Raw genomic sequence first — 21308 nt, 5'->3', positions numbered from 1 at the left:
CATCCGCTACATGCACACCTACTGCCTGCCGCCCAGGAAGCTGCCCGCCTGTGACGCTGTTGATGCCAGGCCCCAGCCCTGCAGCAGCCCCTTCAAAAGAGCCAAAGCAGACTGTGCCCTGCGAGAGAGCCGGCCGGGCTGTGCCTGGCACGCGGCTGGGGCCTGCCAGAAACCCACAGCCTCCTTCTCCATCCTGAAGGAGCTGCTGGCGCGGGACCTGCTGTGCGATGTCAGCAAGCCCTACCGCCTGGGCAGGCCCGTGTATGCTTCCCTGGCCCGGCTGCCCCCTGCCTGCTGCCCTGCAGTGCAGGCCCAGGACAGGGAGGAGGCCGGTGGGGCCTGCAAATCCAGAGCCAAAGCGGTGCCAGAGAAAGCGGAGCCGCGGCACAGCCCGGGGACTGAGATGGAGGTGATGGGGGAGCCTGGCGGTGTGGAGGAGGAGGCCAGGAGGCATGTGAGCACCCCGGGCACAGCTGTGGGGAAGGCGGCCCGCAGGCCCGAGAGCAATGTTTATGCCGTCCGACGGTCCAAGAGACTCAACCCTGAGCTGGGCCACTGGCTATCCTTCCTTGACGAGCCGCCCCCCGACACCTCTGCGCCCCAGGAGGCTGCAGCTGGCAGGGAGCCCGCGCTGTGCCCACCACTGGAGGCCTTCCCTGCCGAAGAGCCCGCGGCCGAAGTGGAGGTGGGCGGCACAGAAGAGGGAGATGGCGGGAGCGCAGTGCCGCCAGCAGAGCCCCAGCCCCTCATCCCGGCATCCCTGGGGGATGGTGAGAGCTGTGAGAGCCAGCGCTGTGCCCCCCAGCAGCACGCAGGTGAGGGGCGGGGGTGACCCTCAGGTGCCGCCTGGCCGCGGGGTCCCACGTGTGGGGAGCTGGGGACTGTTCTGGTGTCGGGGTGCTGTTTCAATCTGCTCCCTCCTTGCTTCCTGCCTCAGTTTCCCCATCGTGATGGCAGGAAGAGGCAGCGGGTGCCGCAGCAGCAGCCCAGCAGACACTGGGCTGGACCCCCCCCGGGGTTCAGCTGCACCAGTGCCCCAAAAGCACAGCCGGCACAGCCTGTCCGTGGCAAGTGCTTTGTGCGCATGAGTGGCTCCAACCTGCCGGCCCAGGCCAGGCCACACCGTCCCTCGTGTGGATGCCATCACCTCACTGGCAGTGGCCCCAGCCCCGGCTCCCGCTGCCCCGCGCCGCTGCCCTCCCACGGGCGCTGGAGGGAGCGCAGCTCCGCCGGTAACCCTGCTTCTCCTGCCTTTCAGAAACACCCCGGTGTCTCACGCTGTCCTTGGCGCAAACGTAAGTGCACACAGGATCTGTGTCGACAGAACTAACCGCGCTGGGGCTGGAAAGCCGTCTCATTGTGTCCGGCTGGGCATGCCAAAAAGCAGAGGGATGTGCAGCGGGGCGGGGGTGTGGGAGCCATGCACATCGCCTGGGTGCAAGGGGCCGGGGGGCTTCAGGCCCTTGGGTGAGGACAGGTGCCTGGGGGATGTGTCCCAAGGTCTGGCTGCAGCTCATCCCCAGCAGTGGCAAAGAGGGCACGCTGCTTGTCCCAGTCACCGTCAAGCACTAGGAATGGTGGGATAGTACGTTTGTAGGCAGCATCTTCTCAGCCTCCTTTTTTATCTTTCCTGACTGTATTCACCTACACACATTCTTTTCCTTCTTTTCTGCTGTTCTCCAGCGACTCTACTTTTGGGAAGAGAAACTCGGTGTCAATGCTGACCATGGAGCTGTGTGGTACAGCAGGTAGGATGGGCTTTTAATGTCTCACTTCTCCTTGGGTTGGAGAGCAGCCTGAGTTCAGCCTAGAGCTGCTGGTGCATTCATCTTGTGCTGTGGGACCCCCATCATAATCAGCCATGGGGATTCACAATACTGTGAGCAGCTTCTAGGCTCCGTCTTTCTGAAGAACAGGCACTGGAGTAGGTGTTTGGATGTGGGGGCTATTCAGGGGTCTGCTGCATGGGCCAAGGGGAAGGGAGAGTGTGGTGGTCCCACTGGGGATCCGGCATCCTTTTATCCCAAAGTGCCGGTGAGTGGATAGATGTCAATGCTGCTCGTCCTTTGAGGTTGAATGGAGTGTGTCAGTTGGGGCAGAGCTGACTCCTGCTGACTCCTGTGGTTTGTTTGTCACGGGTTCAGGTCTCACGCCACCCACCACTCCACCATACAAGCCTGCTGAGGAGGATTTGTACAAGCCGGACATCCCCCCAGAGACAGGCAAGGAGGACGGCACAGTCCCCAGCTCCAGAGCTGGCAGCACAGGAGACACAGCCACCTTTCAGAAAGCCACGAAGAAGCACCCCGAGAGGACAGAGCTCTTGGCCCACCTAAGCCGAGCTGCTGAGCAGTCAGGAGTGCTCAAGCGGCCCTTTTCACGCTCCTTTGGGGACCATGACTACTGCCAGGTGCTGAGGCCTGAGGGCACCCTGCAAAGGAAGGTGCTCAAGTCCTGGGAGCCCTCAGGCCAGATTGAGATGGAACACAAGAGGAGGGTCCCAGACACACACTACCAGGGGCTGGACCTTGGCAGCAAGGAGGCAGGTGGTGAGATGGTGTGGAAGGATGGCATCAAGCAGCTGAGAGATCAGGAGATCAGAGCCAGTTTAACGAAGCACTTTGGTGTCCCGGACAGTCCTGTTGACGATGAGGACATGGCTTTCTGCAAGACGCCCGAGTATGACACTGTTTTTGATGACAGCTGCAGTGAAAGTGGCTCCCTGGTAGAGGAGGAGGAGGAGGAGGAGGAGGAAGAGGAAGAAGAGGAAGAGGAGCACTGCAGCAGCCCATTGGACACCAAGCTGTGCCTGCGGAGAAATCCCCTTTCCAGGACCAGTTTGCATTATTGCTCCCGGAGCAGGTCCAGCTCGGGGTCTTCGTGCTGCCGGTCCCGATCCCCCACAAGCAGACGCACCTTCAGGTACAGGTGGGCAGTGGAAAGGGCTGGCAGCCCTCAGCAGCTGCAGGCAGTAGCTTGGGGGCACGTGTTGTTGTAGAAACTTCCTTTGGCCATGGCTTGGGACAGTCCTGGACCAGACAGGCCCTTGGCCTGACCCAGTGCAGTAACTGTCTCCTCCCTTCCTGCTGCAGGAGGTCCTTGTATGAATCTCAGGGCTTCCCGCTCCCAGCACCAGCCCTGATATCATTCCTGCTGTGCTTGGTGCACACAAGCTGTGCTCCCAGCGCTATCCAAAGGCACTGTATGACAGCACTGGCTCTCTCTGGTCTGCTAGCCTGAGTCATAAAAATGCTAATTAATTAAAATCCATCGATATAATTGGTACTACAACAGCAGCTGCTGAAAACATCAACCAAAGCCAGAGAGAGCGGCACCTGGGGAAGTAATGTGGATTTCCACTGTGCTGGGAGCAACAGGCAGAGGCCGGAGCCATTCCTGTGAAAGGATATACATCAATTAGAGACCTCTTCTGGCATCAAGGAAAGGTCTTCCCAGTGTTGGAGCGCAGCAGAATGCTCTGCATGACCCAATCTCTCCTCTGCTGCTAATAATTCCCAGCGCCTCAGCTCCTTTCTGACAGCTGAAGCTTTCCCCCAGGGTCCCATTTTTGGGCTGACTTTGACTCTTGTGCCCTGCAGGTGTAAGAACAGTGAGCGGTGTCAGGGTGGCAGCAGGAGCCGGGGCCAGCTTGAGAAGAAACGGGAAAAGGCCATTGTAAGTGATCAGGGAGCTGCAGCCGCGGGCACCTACGTGTGCACTGGGACAAAGAAACCCACAGCCCTCAGTAATCTATTCTGGAAAAGCAACACTGAAGCCCATTAGCTCTGGCTTCAGCATCATTTGGTGCAAGGCCAGTGTTAAACAAGGACATGGTGGGGGAAGAGAGAAAATCTAAAGTAAAGCAGAAACAATTGGCAATTGGCAATACGTGGAGTCCTTGGCACAGAAATACCCAGAGCATCCCATGTCAGCACTCCATTGTGGAGCTGGCAGCTGGGGTGGTGAACTGGGGAATCCTTGGAGCTGCCCTACCACCACTGCTGCTGCAGAGGCAGCTCGGGTGCACGAGCGTATGGCAGGAATGGGATTGCATGTGCAGGGACATAGCTGCTGTTCCTCTCTACTGCCATATATATATGCATATGCTCACACCTACCCATCTGGCATCATTTTACTGCAGCATAGTTGAATTTTTCCCCCAGTTGTTTCAGGAATATTCCCTGATGACTTTACCAAGATGAGCTGCAAATGCCAGAGGGGTGCAGGAGGCACTTAATGGGAGGAAGGGGCGTGTAGCTGGTGGGCTGGGAGCCATCAGCACTGCATGGTCAGGGTGGGGGCTCCTGGCACTCCATGTTTCCAGTATCCGTCGGCAGCAGTGGAGGTGCGGGTTGGAAGCCTGAGACCTCTGGCTTGGTGCTGGCAGGGGGAAGGCCGGGTGGTGTACATCAGGAACCTCTCCAGCAACATGAGCTCCAGCGAACTGAAGAAACGCTTCGAGGTGTTCGGTGAGATTGTGGAGTGCCAAGTCCTGTCCACGACTAACAGGTGGGTGGTGAGGTCCCCAGTGCGTGGGGGTCTGCACTGTGCCCATCCCAGCCCGATCCGTGGGCACGTGGCACAGAGCAGAATCGCATTAGCATGGCTGTGGAGCCTGACACAACTCCACTTCTTTCTCTGGTTGTTCAGGGGGGATAAATACGGCTTCATCACCTACCGGTATTCAGAGCACGCCGCCTTATCTCTGAAGAACGGCACCTCGCTAAGGAAGAGGAACGAGCCTTCCTTCCAGCTCAGCTCTGGTAGCCTCGGGAACTTCTTCTGGACCAGATACACTGACTTAGGTAAGAAGGCTTCCTCAGAAGCATCCTGTTTATCAGCGTGTTGTGGTAACAGCACACTGCATTTCTGAATCTTTGTCATGCAAGAATCCTAAAGCTTTTCCAGTCTGCAGCAAAAGCCCACCTGCTCTGGCACAGCTCACACAGCTGTTCTTGGCTCAGTTGGATGGCTTTGGGTGCCAGGGGCAGGAGGATAGCAGCTTGCGTGAGGACCTCAGAATGTGCTGGCCACAAAGCACAGCATTCCAGCCCAGGGCCACGGGATATCAGCTGATGCACAGCCCATCCTTTCCCAGATGTGTTTCTGCTTGACACTTTCCAGCAGAGATCTCCCTTCCCTGTCATTAGAGAAAGCAGTCAACAACAGCTCCAAAATGTGATCTGAATTATTTGCTGCTTGACGGGACAATATCCCCAGCATTGCGTATGTACTTTTCACCCAAAATGATAAGGAAATGCACCGTGGTTGCATTAACTGTATTGGTGCTGTGTGGATTTCTGCAAGCACACACTCTGCTCTCCTTAGGCCCCTGCCTGCATTCAGCCAGGGCTCACTGAGCCTCATCCCTCAGCCTTTGCTGATGGGCAGGAGCAAAACTCTGTACTGATTCTGAAAGAGAAACGTGATCCAGCCTTGCTTGGCTCTTGTTACTTTGACTCTCGAGTGTTTCATGAACACCACACGCTAATTTCTGCACCCTCTGCACTAAGTGAAGTGGTTCTTTTATCTCACTTCATACACAAAATAAGGCGATCCTGCTCCATGCCCAGAAAATAAAGCCATACATTTTGATTTCCCCCTAGGTGCCCAGTCTGACACAAGTACTGCCTGATCCCTTAGCACCTTGTAATACTTCATTTGCTCAGAGCAGTACTCCAATTTTGGTTGTGGGTGCAAATGCTCGTTATTCATGTAATAAACCCCAAGATCCTTCATTCTGGGCTCCGAGGAGGTAAGAACCAGCATGCAACACATGATGAAAGCACTGGCTGTGCTGTGCTGCGGGCAGCAGAGCTACAGGGACTCCAGCATGGCTCCCAGCTCTTGCAAAAATATGCACACAAAGGGGTTAAGCTGCTGCTAAATGAGGCTGCCTTATTTCTGGCATTTGCTAGATGTGGCAGGCTTTGTCATGGCACTCTTTGTTCAGCTTTTGATGCAAGAGAAGGGGAGCCACACAGGCAGACGCCCACGCTTGCCATGACCTGGTTGCTCACGTGGGAACTGCCATACTTTGGGGACTCAGAACCCGTCTGGATCTGGCAGTTTTTGTGAATTTCTGACGTCTAACCTGACCTGTGAGAGCCCCTCCACCAAACATCAGTTTGCTCCTTTTCAATGGGGACAAACAGCCCATTTTCCCACTTTCTCTCATTATGGGATAACAGCGGCACATTTGCAGGCACCCATCAGGGGAAACACCAGCTCAGGTGCTTGATGCCTGCCAGCACGGCCAGGTCTCAGTGATGTGATGGCACAGGGAGCGTGTGCCTGGGCGTCCAGCCGCCCCTGACCCGTGTTCTGTGTCCTGCTCTTCCCAGATTGCAGCGTGGAGGAGTCCTCCCCGGTGCCGGTGAAGAGCAAGTATGAGACCATGGATTTTGACAGCTTGCTGCAGGAGGCCCAGCTAAGCCTGCATCGGTAACAGCCTTAACCTTGGAGGAATACCTCAATACCTCAGTCAAGGCACTTCCAATATGTTTACGTTTTCAAAGAAATTATTCAGTCTATGACAAGCGAGAGAGAGCGAGAGAGCGAGAGCACGCACGCGCGAGAGAGAGACTGCTGTCCCTTTCAATTGATGTTTACATTGAACAAAGCTGCTTCTGTCTGTGAGTCCCCATGGTGTTGATGTCTCACTGCCACACATTAGTCGCCCCGCTTCTGACTGGTTGTTTTAGGGTGAGCCTAGGAGCCCCCGGCCCCTTTCCCCCGGCCCCCACCCCCTGCTCCCGCCGTGGAGTTGCAGCTGTGTTCACCATAACATTTTTTGTCCGTAGTGTGTGATGATGAAATTGTTAATTGTGAATAGAATCAGGATTATAAACTAATTTTTAATAGAAGAAGAAAAAAGAAGTATATACTTAAAGATGTATTTATGGCTCAGATGTACTGTAATTCAGATTTATTGTACCGCTTCCTTGATTTTTAACTATGCACTGTAATGAGGCACTTGCCACTGAGCAAATGGGGGTCAGAGCAGAGCCCCAGAGCCAGCGTTTGCCCTCTGCCACGAGGCTGCCCGCCTCCCCGCCGGGTCACCACTTTGCCGTCAAAGCCATTCTCCTCGTTGGGGCCGAGTCCGGGCCCCCAGCTGCCGAGAGGGGCCACGGTGTTGGCGTGAAGGGAAGGCTGGTGAAGGAGTGGCACGACCACCTCCGGGCATCCCCGCTCCAGCCTGCCGTGTGCAGGGGCATGGCAGCTCCATGTCTTTGCCGGCCCGACACGCTGCCCATTCTCCAGCCGGTGCCCGATAAGCCATACACCCACCCAGCACCCGGTTGGTGAGCCAGATCCGTGCCCACCACCGGCGCGCTCCGTGCTGCTGCCTCCGTGCCCAGCAGCGTGAAGGAAGCGTGGCAGCTTTGCTGAGTCTGTGGCTCCTGACTGGCCTGCCGCTGCGTGCACCAACCCCTGCCTTTTGCCAAGGGGCCCGGGCCGCCCGGCAGCACTGGATATAAGGCATGCTCAAGCAGCGTCCCCATGAAATTTGCTTGCAAACTTGTTCTCCACCTCTGGGAGAGGTGGGAGCAGGAGAGACCCCAGCCTTGGTTGGAGGGATCCCAACCGAGAGCAGGCCAGGGGAAAAAGAAATCTCCCTGGCTCCTCAAGCCATCTCCATCACCCTCATTTGCTTTCTGGACACAGAGACCACTAGGGATTTAGCCATCCTTTGTAGATAGAATATATAGCCTTAACTCTGCCAATAGATAGGTTAGAGTCTTCTGGGGTCTCCCTGGTATGCGACTTAGGGTTTTTATTCTCATTTCCTCAGTGTGGATGCCATTTCATCTTGCAGGCAGTATTACCAAAGCCCCCAAAACTGCAGGAGGTTCGGTTCCAGGAGCACTGCCTTGCCGACGCAGCCTGCGGCTCCAACCCAAGCCTGTCCCTGACAGAAGGGCTGCCAGCAGCCATGCCAGCAGCAGTGCCCACTCGTTTCTCACTGCTCTCATGGAACTTGTGGTTCCGACAGCACCAGTAAGGCAGTGACACAGCTCCGCTGGTTCCCACACCTGCCACCAGAGCCGGCTGTGTCCTTGTGCCACTTGGCTCTCAGCCCAGAGCAAGGGCAGAGGTCTCTCCTGCCACAGGCTGTTCCCATCCTATTCCCAACCCAGCATACACGAGTAACCCTGGCCGAGACTGAGCATCTGCTATTGGCAATTGCCTCATTGTAGCTTTGCCTTTTTCTGTCCTAGTATTTCCTCACAACAATGATGTTTACATGTGATTGCTATAGAGCTTATGTAGAATGTATATAGCGACACATTTAGGGTGGGTAGTACTGTCCTGTGCTGTGCTGATGTTTTTCAGAAAACGATCAATCCAAAAAAAAAAAAAAAAAAAGGCCAAGTGGAATTCTTCCATCTCCTCCTTGCTCAGCCATGGGAGCGAGCCCTGGGCTGCTCCCAGCTGGAGGATGCATCAAGCCTGGCAGAGGGGAAGGGTAAGCACGGTGGGGCTGCTGGGTCCCCGAGGACCCCCTTGGGGCAGCCTCCAGGTGCATTGCCAGCCTTGGTTTCTGTGAGCCCCATCCAAAATTTGACGTTGCTTTCCTGCGGCTTCCCGTGCCATCGCAGCACTTCTGCACAGAGGCACGGCGCTCCCTACAAATGGGAACTTCGTAACGCACAGAGCCAATCAGTACTGCAGTCGTAGGATAGGAAGAGATGCAATAAGTGGTCTTCGTGTTGCCTGAAGCCTATAAGTGGATTTTTTGTTGACGTTTGGGGGTTTTCCTTTCTTTCTCCCCCCTCCCTTGAATTCAGACGGCTCACTGTCCCTCTCCCCTTGAGAAACGTCTCCTGCACTGATGCAATACGCACATAGGTGCTCAGGCACCAGCCCCCATGCCTCCCCCCAGTTTAGGATTTGGTGAGCACGGGGCGTTTCAGCCTGAGAAGCACAGGTGTGGCTGCCTGCCGGCTGGGTTTAGAATCTCTCACGCAGGGGTAGTGGTGAAAAATAAGTTTCCACTGGAGTTTTATTTTTTTAATGGAAAGGTTTTGTTTGCTCACAGTGCCCAGGGGTGAGGAGGGGCCAAGGAGAGCTCACTCTATTCAGGGACTGAGGCTGCTCTGGGTGCAGGGAGGGGCCCTCGTGCCCCTCACCGCTGGGGCGCAGCCCAGAGAAACTGGGAGCAAAGGGTATATTAAGGTAGGCAATAAGTAAGGAGGAGATTTATTTTTCTAAGAAGCATATAGCTCTAGAATGTCCCCTGATAGCTGCCTGTGAGTACTGTGGGGAGATACTAAACGTGAAGAGTTTGATGATGAAATGCCCTTTTGCTTTTTTTGCACAGATTTGCCCCATAAAATCTTGCTGTTCAGAGTGGGATACCAGGTTTCCTGGCTGGAATCCAGCAGGCTCCTGGGGCTCCATAGGAGAGGAGCCGATGTTTCTGAGTCTGGGCTGAATGCAGAGGACAATCCCAGGTGTTAGGTTTGATGCTGCCCCAAAGATGAGGTTCATCCCGACTCCTTGTCAGCACAGCTCGCTGGGCTGCGTGCCTTCCCTACAGGAGCAGCAGCTCAGCCGCTGCGTTGCAGGCTGAGTGTCTGACTTCAGCGCTGGTCCATGCGGAGCTGCATTACAGACCAGTGTTTGTTTTGAATTGTATTCTTTCTTTTTGGCATTGTGCTGAATGACGAACTCCATCGTTGTTCGTAGCTGAGCCCTGAAGCCTTTTCTGTTCTATCTCCATCCATCCCGACAATCTCAAGCAATATGAGCGAAACTCAGCCTTCGGGCTCCATTCCTCATCCCCAGAGCCGTGGCCGTCACAGCGCGGGCACCGCCAACACCGCATGGCCGGGGGCCGAGTGCATGTGAGAGAGAGGAAGGTGAAAGCGATGCATTTCTCAAGAAAGGTGTAAGAATTTCACCTAAAAAGGGGCACATCTGCTTTGTTATTTATAATAAAAGTCTTTTTTTTTTTAATTAACTAAAAGGACACTGCTAATAATTATTAGGGGCCAGTTCTGCCCCCTTCCTCGTGCTGAGTAAGTACTGCTTAACTCTGTGATTTTCTGCTTGCAGAGTAAGTCAGAGTGGCAGAGTTGATCCCTCTGTGATTAAGAATCAAGTTTTTAGTCTGATTTTTTTAATTGGTAGCGGTTTTTTATATTTCACCTTTTTGTTTCCCCCCCCAGTTCCGTTCCGTTGTGTCCTTATTTATGTAATATACTTTAACCTTAAAAGATGGCATGGATTCCTATGCCTTTCCTTTATTATTATTGTTATTATTTTTAAACAGAGATTTATTTCTAGTGTGATTTAACTGTCTACCTTCTAAAACGAGAGAACGTTTTCTTGTATTTTTACATTGTCAGATTCTATAGTTTCATAGATAATTTAACCAAATCGCTCAATGTATTATCTATATCTATCCAGTGGGTATAAAAGTTCTATTTTAAATTGTGTAAATACTTCAGAACTGGCTTCTTTTTCCAGACTCCCCTGCTGCGGAGTTACTTGTTTACATCACAAAGACTGTAGAATCTCTACGCTCATGTACTGTAAATAGTGAAGTGATCTGCCTATAAATAAACGATAACATATATACTACAAACTGGGAAACAAACCAATAACGAGCAATGAGTCTGTGCTGCTGGTATGTCAGGGTACCAAGCAGGCGTTCCATGCAGCAGGACGTGGCAGTAGGCTGGTATGCACTGGCCTGGCTGTGGGGACATGGGGATGTGGGGTTGTGTACAAACTCCAACAGTTACACTCATCCATTTGAGAAAAAAAACAACAGAGACAAACAAAAAAAATACAACAAAACCAGCACAACGGTTTGCTATTTTGGCATAGATTTCTGGTAAACCAACTTCTCACACTCCTGGGAATGCATTTGTAGCTTCAGTGCCTGGTTTATCAGTCAGGCAAAACCAGACAGCAGGCACAGCTTGCCCTGTGGGAGGGAAAGGGGCCAGTGACTGGCTGTTGTGCACGGGGACAGCCTCTGATGCTGACCTTGGTTGGCTGGTGTCTGCCCAACGAGGGCAGCATCTTCAGCATCTTCTGAACACCTGACTTAGAGCAGGGCTGGCTGTGCTCTGAGCTCCCAGCCCTACAGGGGAACTCATCACTGGCACTGTGAGGTCCCGGCCGGGGCTCTGGAGCCCGCGTATGCCCACTTAGCATTTCTCCATCCTGATTTGCTGGCAGATCTGACGGGTGTCTTTAGAGGGAGGACTGGGGAAGGGTGTGGGTTTTTTTTCCTCCTTTTGGCTCAGGGACATCTGCCTTGCTCTCCTAGTGTCATGATCTCTGCCAGCACCTGCTGCCTGTCTTGCCTGCATGCTACCTCCCATCTCGCTGTTCTTTGCCCTGCCAAACTTTGCTCTCTCTGTACACCAGCTGTGGATGCTGTCTGTACTCACTATGAGCTTTTAGGGGCCGGTGGAGAGCTTGCTCTAGATGCTGCCCCTTGTGGGTTCCACAATCTATTCCTTCTTTCTCTTCCCCCCTCAGTCCTTGGCTGGATACATTTTAGTTTTTCATACACCGTCTCTACCTCCAAGTACCTCTTCAAACTCACACTTGGAACCCTCACATTTCTCAGCAGCCTCCTGCAGGTAAGCCATTTCCCAACAAATCCCTCTCCTCAAATGCCCACCCCTGGGTCGGGGGTGAGGCTGCTGTGCCTCAAGCTCTTGTTGCCTGCATGGCACAGTGGGTTACACCCGGTGTTGGCTGAGCAGACCCTCGAGGAGCCATGCAGCAGGAGCACGTCTGCCCTGGGCGAGCCACAACAGCTCAGCAGCAGCTGCAGTGGGTGAGGTGGAGGCATAGTGCTCTTGCAAATGTGCTGCAGCCCTCTGCTTGTCTGAGCATCTCTGCTTCCCTTTCAGTTTGACATCCACAAGGACCCCACAAGTGCAGAGCACTGAAGAAATGGCAGCAGGATGCTGAGCGGAGCTGTGCAGGGAGCTGCCTTCCACCAGCCTGTGGGGTAGCAAAAGGATCTCCCCACTGCCTTCACAACAGCGATCATTTTAGAGGGAAGCCATCTCCACTGCAGCAGTGCACGTGTCCTGGATGTAATCGTGCCAGAAAAGGAGCATGAGGTGCCCCAGGCTCACAGCAGTACCCTGGAGCACAAAGGATTTACTGCCCGTGCAGAACATGCTGGAGAAGGGCGCAGAGAGGAACTAGATTTACCTATACCCTGCCACACTCTGACCCTGATTTGTATCTGCTCACGTTGATTTGTATCACAAGGAGTCTTCATTTCAGTGAGTTTGCAAAATATCTACATCTGCCCGGAAAGAGGCAGTGCAAGGATTCAGCTCACTACTGCTGAGTGGGCAAATTCTCCGGTGAAAGCCAGTGTTCTCGTCACCAACATCTCCATCCGTCACTGCGAGCCGCTCATTTCAGGTCCAGGCAGGGACTCAGCTGTCCAAGGAGAACAGAGAACCCGTGCTTCCTACAGGTTGATGAGAGAAGGCACTGCGGCACCAAAGCGCCTGGACCAGAGATATTCCTCCCATGACCAGCCTGGCTCCGGTTGGTACACGTGGCTGTTCGGAGGGACACGCAAGACATGGGGACGGGCTGTCTCTGCCATGCCAAGGGGAACAGAGGCCAAAGGGAAGAATTGAAAAGCCTGTTTGGCTGAAGCAGCACACTGTTGTGCCATGCGGGTCACCATGCAGACAGTCCAGGAGATAACAGCAAATTATTTACGGTGATCATTACCTGCAGCTTCCAGTACCTTCTGGCTGTCTAAACTCCTGAAGGAAATTAGGGAGATTAATTCTTTCTTCAGTGAAAAGATTAATAACTCTAATTAATTGAGGGTAAGAAAACCAGATTTCAGGGCAGTACTGAAAAAATAAACTGTAGACCTATAGAGGAGCAAAAAGTAATGATAAAGGACCCTGAGCTTTTGGGAATGGCAAGAGTACAGAAGTGGGCCAAGGTCACAAGAAAGCTTGGGGAGCATGTAGTGGGCAGCAAGCTGATAAGGAGCTGATATGGAGGGAGGAATTAAGCCCATCTGCACCAGCTGCAGTGCATGAAACAGGACTGGGAGGTGAATATCATCAGGAAGAGGTTTGTATGATAAATTCCTGTAAAATAAACAACTACTGCTCCTCTGGGCATTTAACCAAGCACAACGCACTTGCCTGGACGCTCTCTCAGGAGTCTTGCTTAAAGCAATACATCTTTAACAAGTCCTCGGGCACCCAGAAACAAGTAAGAGCAGCCCAGTAACACCAGCCTCTGCAGACAGGTTGCAGCAGGCTGTGCCACCAGGGGCTGCAGGGACAGTTTGTGCTAGGACATTCCTACTGACCGTGGCCAACAGCTTCTTGTAAGACAGGAACTTGACTTTTTCACCAGCTGTGGGCTACATGGAGAAACAATACTAGGAAAGAGAAGGGGAAAGCATGTGACAGAAGGGTAATTTCTGCACATGTGTAAGTCAAACCAATCAAACCAAACCAGCAACAAGAACCAGGTTCTAACGTGATTTTCAGCTTTAGAATAGAGTTGATTGGAAAGCTCCTTTTTCTCCGAACCCTAATTTTATTCTTTTTTTTGGGGAGAGAGGGTTGTAGCAAAACACCAAGATATCATGGGCCATTACAGGTTTTTAAAGCAGGAAGTCAATCTAACTTCAAATTTGATGCTCCATTCCCTGAGATACTTCTTCCTCTTACCTGTCTCCTCTTTAAGAGAAGCCAGTGACCGGGGACAACTTCTGATGCTGACCTTGGCTAGCTGGCACCTGCCCAATGAGAGCAGCATCTTCAGCATTTTCCAAATGCCTGACCTTGAGCAGCATCCCTCTCACAGGACTTGTCAGCTCCGTGTCAGAGCTCTGGGAATGGTTGTGTGACAGCAAATACATGGTTTGAAAATGTCTTTGGTGCTGCCCTGTTGTATGAGCCACGTTTGCTGGAGTAGCCTCAGATGTGCCAAAGGGAAAGGTTCATGTATGCAGGAGCCAGGTGCTCGTGTCCAGAGTGGAGGAGTACAGCAGTGCTGTTAGTGGGAAGGCAGAAGCTGTTGGTGAGAGGAGCAGAGAGCAACCCCTTCAGTGAGATGAAGGCAGAGAGGGAACAAATACTGCAGGAGCAATAGGCTCTGGCACCCTAGGTATACTGAGTTAGAGGACTGTTTCTGGTAATCATCAAATCTCAGAGCCAACCTCAATCTTGTGCAGGATTTGCTGCTCCACTTGGATATATATAAGACCATAGGACCCCATGGGATTCATCCCAGGATATTCAGAGAGCTGGCCAGTGTCATTGCAAGACCTCTCTCAATGACTTTTCAATGGTCTTTGGAATCTGGAGAAGTCCCAGGTGATGGGAAGCTGTCAAACTTTCCACTATTCAAGAAGGCCTAGAAAGAAGACCTTGGTAGTTACAGGTCTGTCAGTCTCACTTAGGTGCCTGGTAAAATTATGGACAAAATTATGCTGGGAATACTGAAAAACACCTGCAGGACAATGTGGTCATTGGTCACAGTCAACACAGGTTCCTAAGGGAAAGGTCCTGTTTAACTAACTTAATTTCCTATTATGACAAGGCCACCCACCTAGATGAGGAAAGGAAGTCAGCTGATGTTATCCTTTTGGATTTCAGTAAAGCTTTTGATACTATTTCTCCTTCTCCTTCTTCTCCTTTTTCTACAGTATCCTTCTGGAGCAGTTGTCCTGCATACAGCTAGACAAAAACTCCAAGGTCCCTTCCAACTCAGGATCTTCTACATATGATATCTATATGACTCTATGATTCCATTCTTTGTACATGTCCTATTCTTCTTCCTGTTCTTGTATCTGCTCCAGGGTCCTTCAGCACACTTATAGGAGCAGAGGAGCAGCTCAGCCCCAGGCATTGCCAGCTGTCAGCATCAGACCACCAGAGCAGGGTACGGCCTGAAGGCCTGCACAGAAATGCAGAGAGAACAGAGGGAAGCAGCTCTTAAATCAGTACAAATAAGGTGCCTCCATCCTCCTCTCTCCCCTGCTCCTGAAGTGATAGAGTATTTCCTCCTCCCAGGTAAGTGACAAAACAAGAGGGGGTGGCCTTAAGTTGCACCAGGGGAGGTTCAGGTTGGATAATAGGAAAAATTTCTTCTCAGAAAGAGTGGTGATGCACTGGCACAGGGTGCCCAGGGAGGGCTGCAGTCACTGTCCCTGGAGGTGTTCAAGAACTGTGGAGATGTGGCACTGAGGGATGGGATGGGTCAGTGAGAATGGTGGCAAAGTGTTGGGGTTGTACCTGATGATGTTAGAGGTCTTTTCCAACCTTAATGATTCTGTGCTTGCCTCCCTTCTGTTTCCAGGAGGAACGAAGGTCTGACTCAAATGCTGGGAAGGTGAGAACCTGGGCAGTGCTGGAGTAGGGAGAAAGTGGAGGATGCTTGGAGGATGGAGGACTCCCAGATGTCATCTCAAGAAATTTCTACAAGAGGACCGACAGAAAGAAAAGTGAAATCAGGTACAGATGGAAGCCGAGGGCCCCACTTCTCAGCTGCCGCTCTTCTCGTTTAAGGAGGTCTGCCTATTTGCTGCACTCAGCTCCAGCTGCTGCACTGGGGATCCTCCTAGGGGGCCGGGCAGCCCCGGCAGTGCAGGATGGAGAGCTGTAAGCCCGATGGAGCGCTGCGCCCTTGCGGGAGGTGTCAGCAGTTCCCAGTCCCCGCCCAGCCAGCTCACTACCACAGCTCTTCTTTCGGCCCGCCCTTCGCGCTGTTGCATCGTGCGTTTTGCAGACGCCATGGCAGAGCCGCGGGTGCTGAAGGAGTTACAGGAGGAGCTGACCTGCTCCGTCTGCCTGGACGTTTACAGGAACCCTATGTCCCTCAGCTGTGGCCACAGCTTCTGCGAGGAGTGCATCCAGGGGGTGCTTCGCAGTCAGCGCTGCCCGCAGGGCCTCTTCAGCTGCCCGCTGTGCAACGCCCAGGAAGCCCTTTCTACGAAGCTGCAGCCCAACATCCAGCTCCGCAGCGTAGTGCAGAAGTTTTTGGACACCAGAGAGCAAAGTGCCACTCTTGAAGAGGAGCCAAAACGTGAAGTGGAATGTGAAGAGAAGGGAAAAAGTTCAGACTTGCATGATGAGGAGATCATGTGTGATTTCTGCCTTGAGAAGCCTCAGCCAGCAGTGAAGACGTGCATGAACTGCGAGACCTCCCTGTGCCAGGCCCACCTGGGCAAGCACAGCACAAAGACTTTCCTGACAAGCCACGTCCTGGTGGAACCCTGTGATGCTCATGTTTTGGCGGAAAGGAGATGCTCCCAGCATGGCAAGCTGCTGGAATGCTACTGTGTGACGGACTCGGTCTGTGTCTGCATGATGTGCTGTGCCACCAGCTCCCATAGGAGCCATGAAATCATCAGTGTGGAAGAGGCTTTTGGCCAAGCACAGGTAAAGGGCTGCTAGGACAGCTGCCCAGACTGAGGCTGCTTGAGGGAAAACCTGGGGATTTGGGATGTGGAGAGCTGCCTGCAGAGTGAGGCCAGAACAACTCCTGGGATTCGGATGTGCAGGCTCTCATCTTGGGATACCTGGCTTTGGGTGTGGGCTTTGCTCCAGGTTGCCTCTGGGCTGTAAAACAATCTCATGAGCAGTTGGTGGGACCGAGTGTTTGTGGCTTTGCTTTTAGTCCTCACCGCATCTTCAAACAGGTGTATCAGCCTCAGTTGTGTTTGTGCAATGAAAATTAATGGCAGTGTGACAGAAAGCAAGCTGCCACCAATAAAAAGTAGCTTTCCGTGTGGCTGTTGTGTATGAACAGTTTTTGTTTTGAAAGTATCTTCCCCACACTCATGATCGTGAGTTCTGTTCAGGGGCAAAATCTTCCAGTAAAGCTTTTATGAGCTGATTTGTCGTGAGAGCAGACAGTGAACAAACTTCTGGGTCTGACCCCACCCATCTCCATAACATTGCTCATCTTGTGCCCTTATGTCTGTACCTCATACCTCGCTCTTGTTGCTTTCTCAGAGTGATTTTCCTAAAACTGTGCAAACACTGAAAAAACATGAAGCTGCAGTGAATAAAAGCTTGGAAAATCTGCTGTCACACCAGGAAAAGATAAAGGTTTGTTTCATGACCCCATAGCACTTAGAGGATGGTTTATGCTCGTAGCTGATTAGGGTTGTGTTGTTTTTTTTCCCCTTTCCTTGACCCTGGATCCCCAAGCTTTTTAGTTCCTGGTTGGTTTCTCGCTTGCTTTCTGGGTTTCCCCTTTGGAGGCCGATAAGCAGTTTTCTTGTAAGACCGGGAAGTACATTTTCAGATTTCAAAGGGTAGGTGAACTTGAATGCTGCTGTTGAGACCATGCTTCCTCTTAGGTGGATGGTGATTTCTTTTCTTTTTCCTGCTTTCTTCAATTTGCATGCTCTAAAATCTTTAGGGGAAAGATATAAACCATCTTACCGTGATTTTAATCCTCTTTACAACAAGAAATCCTATTAGGCTAGCCTGTGCATCTAAGAAGTTGGTAGATGTGAGGTTAAAAGACCGTCCCAAAGTGTTTTGAATTTTTTGGCACGCAAATGCTAAAGACCCTTGATAGAGCAGGGAGTTTAAGGCAGGTCTCCAGATTGTACTTCATTCTGCTTAGGCACAATTAGTACTTGACTCCTTCCACCAGTAGAAATGATGGGGCTGGAAATAGTGGAAGTCCTGGCACCAGGCAAGAGAAGTATTCCCTTCTTGTCTGAAGGCAGAACTGTACTGTTGGCAGTGTCCTGTTTGGGGCAGCACAGGTTTTTGCTAACAGTGAAGGCAACTTGGTGGAGGGAGTAAGCAGTTAAAGCATTCTTCCTCACCCTTCTTTAAAAGAACAAAAGAGAACATATCCATGGAAAACTACCATGCAGAAAAAGGAAAGATGCATAGCAGAAAGCCTTAAGCAAGCTTAATGCAAGGACTTATTCATTCTGTCTCATTCAGGTGCTCCTGAAAGCGCTGAACTTCCCAGTAGGGCACCTATGTCAATTGGCCCATCTGCTGTCAGTGAGACATCTTGCTATGTTGCTGTGTGGAAGAAGTAGATGATACTTCTCTAAGTGTGCAGAAAAGACCAGGCTCCTTTCTAAGCAAGAGAGAGTGTGGAAAGTGTAACATTCCATCCCTAACAGCTTTGCAAATGTTTTCTCAAAAGGCATTGGAAAGATTGCACAGGAATCATCTGGAGAACTCCTTCAATGTGATTTGTGAGCAGCTGGATAGAAGCAAAACAGAGATCCTGGGAGCCATCAATGACATTGAGGAGCAACAGCTTTCTCAGATTGAGCCATGGATAAAAGAACACAAAGAGATGAAGGACGCTGCCAGCTGCAGTGTGCAGGAGTTGGAGGCTCTGAGGGATCAGAAGGATCCAGTACTCTTCCTTAAGGTCCCTAACAGCCCTTCCCAGAGATATTGCAGTACTTGTGTTGGCCTTTGTACTGTGCTAATCCCGCTTTCAAAATGCCTTTTTTACAGGGTTTGTCAGCAATACAAGCCAGGTAAGCTCTTCATTGGTGGTCTGCTGTTCTATTTCACTGAGCTGCTGATGGCTGTCACTCCCTCAGTCCCAGGCTGTCTGCTCACTTGGTATACAGGGCAGGCCCAGCTTCCCAGGCGTATGCTTGGTTCATGACAGCTGCCTGTTTCAGCACACTGACCGCGTGCTTGGCACCTTTCTCCTTCAGAGACCTGAAGAAGCCCCAGAATTTTCACTGATGTCATGTGTGAATCTCCACATACAACATGACTGACTTTTCTGAACCATCAGCACCCATTCCTGAGACCAGCTCGGGGCAGTTCGTGCATATTGAGATGCCTGTGTGGGCATGCAAAGAACAGATGAGCTCAGATAGTCAGAGTTGTCCCCAGCACTACATTGCTCTCTGCTTGGCTCAGTTGTTCACTCAGCGTTGGGATTGGTTACATCTTCCCATGACTCACTGCTGTTCTGATGCCTTTCTGTATGTTCTAGGAAGATGGAACAAGTTCCTAATAAAGATGCTGCAGAACTGGCAGAGCTGCTCAGTATTATGGATGGATCAATGAAAAAGATTATTCAAGAGCATTTTCAGCCTTATGCCCACTTTATCTTGGATGCGAAGCCCTCAATGGAATCATCATTAAGTAAGTGACTATTTCACTAAGTGAGAATAAGACAGAGAATCCAACAAAGCATATTTAAGAAGGGGCTGTAAAAATACAGCAAGTAGAGGAACAGCAAGTTCCTCTAGAACTGATTACTGACACTATATCTGATTACTTTCACGTATGTCTGCAAAAAAAGGAAAGCTTCTTTTGAGTGTCAGTGCTCTGGGACTCGGATGCACCCCATTAGAATGAGCTGTGGGTGTTGAGGTGCAGATGTCCTAGGAATTTTCTGAGAGGACAAAGAGAAGAATGTAGCAACATCTCTTCTTTCACTAGCATCAAAGTGGCACAGGAAAGATGAGCACTCCACAGTAGCAGGTGGAATTTGTTTACAAATATAAATAATTTGCTCTTTCTATCTAAATAACTGTACTCTTTCACGCTGTTTTAAAGGATCAGCATACTGATGTGCTGTGCACTGTAGGATGCTTGTTCAGCTGAATTAAAAAAAAAATAAATTCTAATTCCCACGTTCTTGCCCCCTTGACCAGACTTTTGTAATTACCTATCCCATTTGAGCAGCTTTAGTTGCCAACTCACAGCTACTGAAGGGATAACTTACAGAGTAGAAAAAGCTGCAATATTGAAATATATTACCTGCAAGAGATAGTATGAAGGAAAACAGGGCAGGATTAACTGTCTGTGGCACCCAATGCTTAGGGCATTTTTGAGAGCTCTAGGAAATGTCTTCAAATGATAGTAAGCAAATAATATTTTATAAAACATTCACATACCTGTGCATGGGGATTGATCCAGAGAGCGTTTTAGAACACATAATGAAGCTCTGCAGGATAATGATGAGGGAGCTGCTGCAGTTGGAAACAAAAAGCAAAAGTTGTGTTGAAATGGTGAAATAGAAATATTTGTTGAAACGTGATATTCACTCCCTTTATAACTATGCAGGAGTAGCTAAGAGAGGTGCAGAGAGTGTATTTAATGAATACACTTTTAATAACTTTGGTGGGTTCAAGATTTCTTTCACCTTTGTTTCCAGCAATGGAGATGTATGCTGATCTGCACAACCATCTTTGAACCATAACATGGTTTTTTTGTTTGTTTTTATAGCTCATGAACATCTGACTTTCAAATCATGTCAAGTACGTGGACTACATGCAGATGACAAGGTGCTCAGAGTAGTCACACCACCTTACCCATTTCCTGTGCAAGTCGAAATGCCGTTCTGGGTGTACAGCACCAGGTGCTTCTCGAATGGCCAGCACTTCTGGGAGGTGATCACCAGTGACTCATGGTGCTGGAAAGTGGGTGTCACTGATAACAATTTTCAATGCTACCTGGAAACGTCTCAGCGTCGTCTCAGTGTGTTCCTAGATAAAAGACAGATTAAAGTCCAATTACTTAATACAGTCGTCAGAATGGTCAGGGTACAACTAGACTGCGAAAGAAAGACAGTGTCATTTTTTGATGCGTCTGGCAAGGATTATTCAAGCTCTTCTAAGAGCTGTGTGCCCATAGCTACAGTACTCATCCCTGCAAGAGCTCCTGTCCATGCTATCTTCAGCATTTCTCATGGCTCCCTTTCACTCACATAGTGATGTGGGGGCAAGGCTGCCTTGCCTTTCTGCTCCTTGGTTCTCTACATTTCGGGGCTGCAGCTGCACAGACTCTGCCACCCTGGCACAGTATAAGCCAGGTTTCAGACTGGGCCTGCTTGCAGCCTGCTCCTCAGCTATAATAAGGTTCTGGTCTTCTACAGCTATGGGCTGAGTTGAGAGAATGGGAAAATGGGGCTCTACCATCAAATATATCTCCTCAGGTTTTTAGTACTTTTGTTTCAGTATTGTACTTTTGCTGAACTGTATGGATCGCTGTGTTGGATGGATAATATTAAAGTAATTTTATTCACAAAACTTGGTGGTAATCTAGTCTATTACAAAGTATACAGCACAGCGTTAATGCTACAGCACTCACAAGCAGCAACGCCAATCTCTGCTCTAGTGCACCAGCTTTTACCTCCCTGTCCTGCACAGCACTGCCATAGGTCTGTTCCTACCCTGGGATACCTTTCCCCGCAGGATGGTGGTGCTTGGAGCAGCTGAGAAGAGCGCGACTAAGCAGAGAACTCCTGGCTTGCTGCAGCCAGGCTCAGGCACATCGCATCCAGGGCTCACTCGGGCAGAAGGCTGCAGGCGAACT

General features: G+C 51.1%; 2 protein-coding genes across 2 annotated transcripts in view; both read left to right on the top strand.

Moving 5' to 3' along the window:
• The window catches only part of PPARGC1B (PPARG coactivator 1 beta), a 24549-nt gene extending 16176 nt beyond the window's left edge, over window positions 1-8373 (top strand). Inside the window, exons 8-15 of the mRNA XM_031555650.1 lie at window positions 1-815; window positions 1259-1295; window positions 1684-1748; window positions 2145-2922; window positions 3600-3675; window positions 4388-4509; window positions 4651-4805; window positions 6345-8373. Of these exons, the coding sequence (XP_031411510.1) occupies window positions 1-815; window positions 1259-1295; window positions 1684-1748; window positions 2145-2922; window positions 3600-3675; window positions 4388-4509; window positions 4651-4805; window positions 6345-6448 (2152 nt within the window). The 3' untranslated portion in view covers window positions 6449-8373. The remainder of the gene's footprint in view (window positions 816-1258; window positions 1296-1683; window positions 1749-2144; window positions 2923-3599; window positions 3676-4387; window positions 4510-4650; window positions 4806-6344) is intronic.
• Window positions 8374-8468: 95 nt separating this feature from the next.
• LOC104913253 (E3 ubiquitin-protein ligase TRIM17-like) lies at window positions 8469-21022 on the top strand. Its single transcript, XM_019620396.2, has 7 exons — window positions 8469-15050; window positions 15337-16418; window positions 16995-17090; window positions 18160-18393; window positions 18483-18505; window positions 18979-19130; window positions 20220-21022. Exons 2-7 carry the CDS (start codon window positions 15498-15500, stop codon window positions 20702-20704), a joined length of 1911 nt encoding a protein of 636 aa, XP_019475941.1. The 5' UTR covers window positions 8469-15050; window positions 15337-15497; the 3' UTR covers window positions 20705-21022.
• Window positions 21023-21308: the final 286 nt, after the last annotated feature.

This window comes from Meleagris gallopavo, chromosome 15 (assembly GCF_000146605.3).
Source record: "Meleagris gallopavo isolate NT-WF06-2002-E0010 breed Aviagen turkey brand Nicholas breeding stock chromosome 15, Turkey_5.1, whole genome shotgun sequence".
NCBI classification, from domain to species: Eukaryota; Metazoa; Chordata; class Aves; order Galliformes; family Phasianidae; genus Meleagris; species Meleagris gallopavo.
Note: the sequence above shows the minus strand (reverse complement) of the source record. Positions and strands in the feature narration are given on the sequence as shown.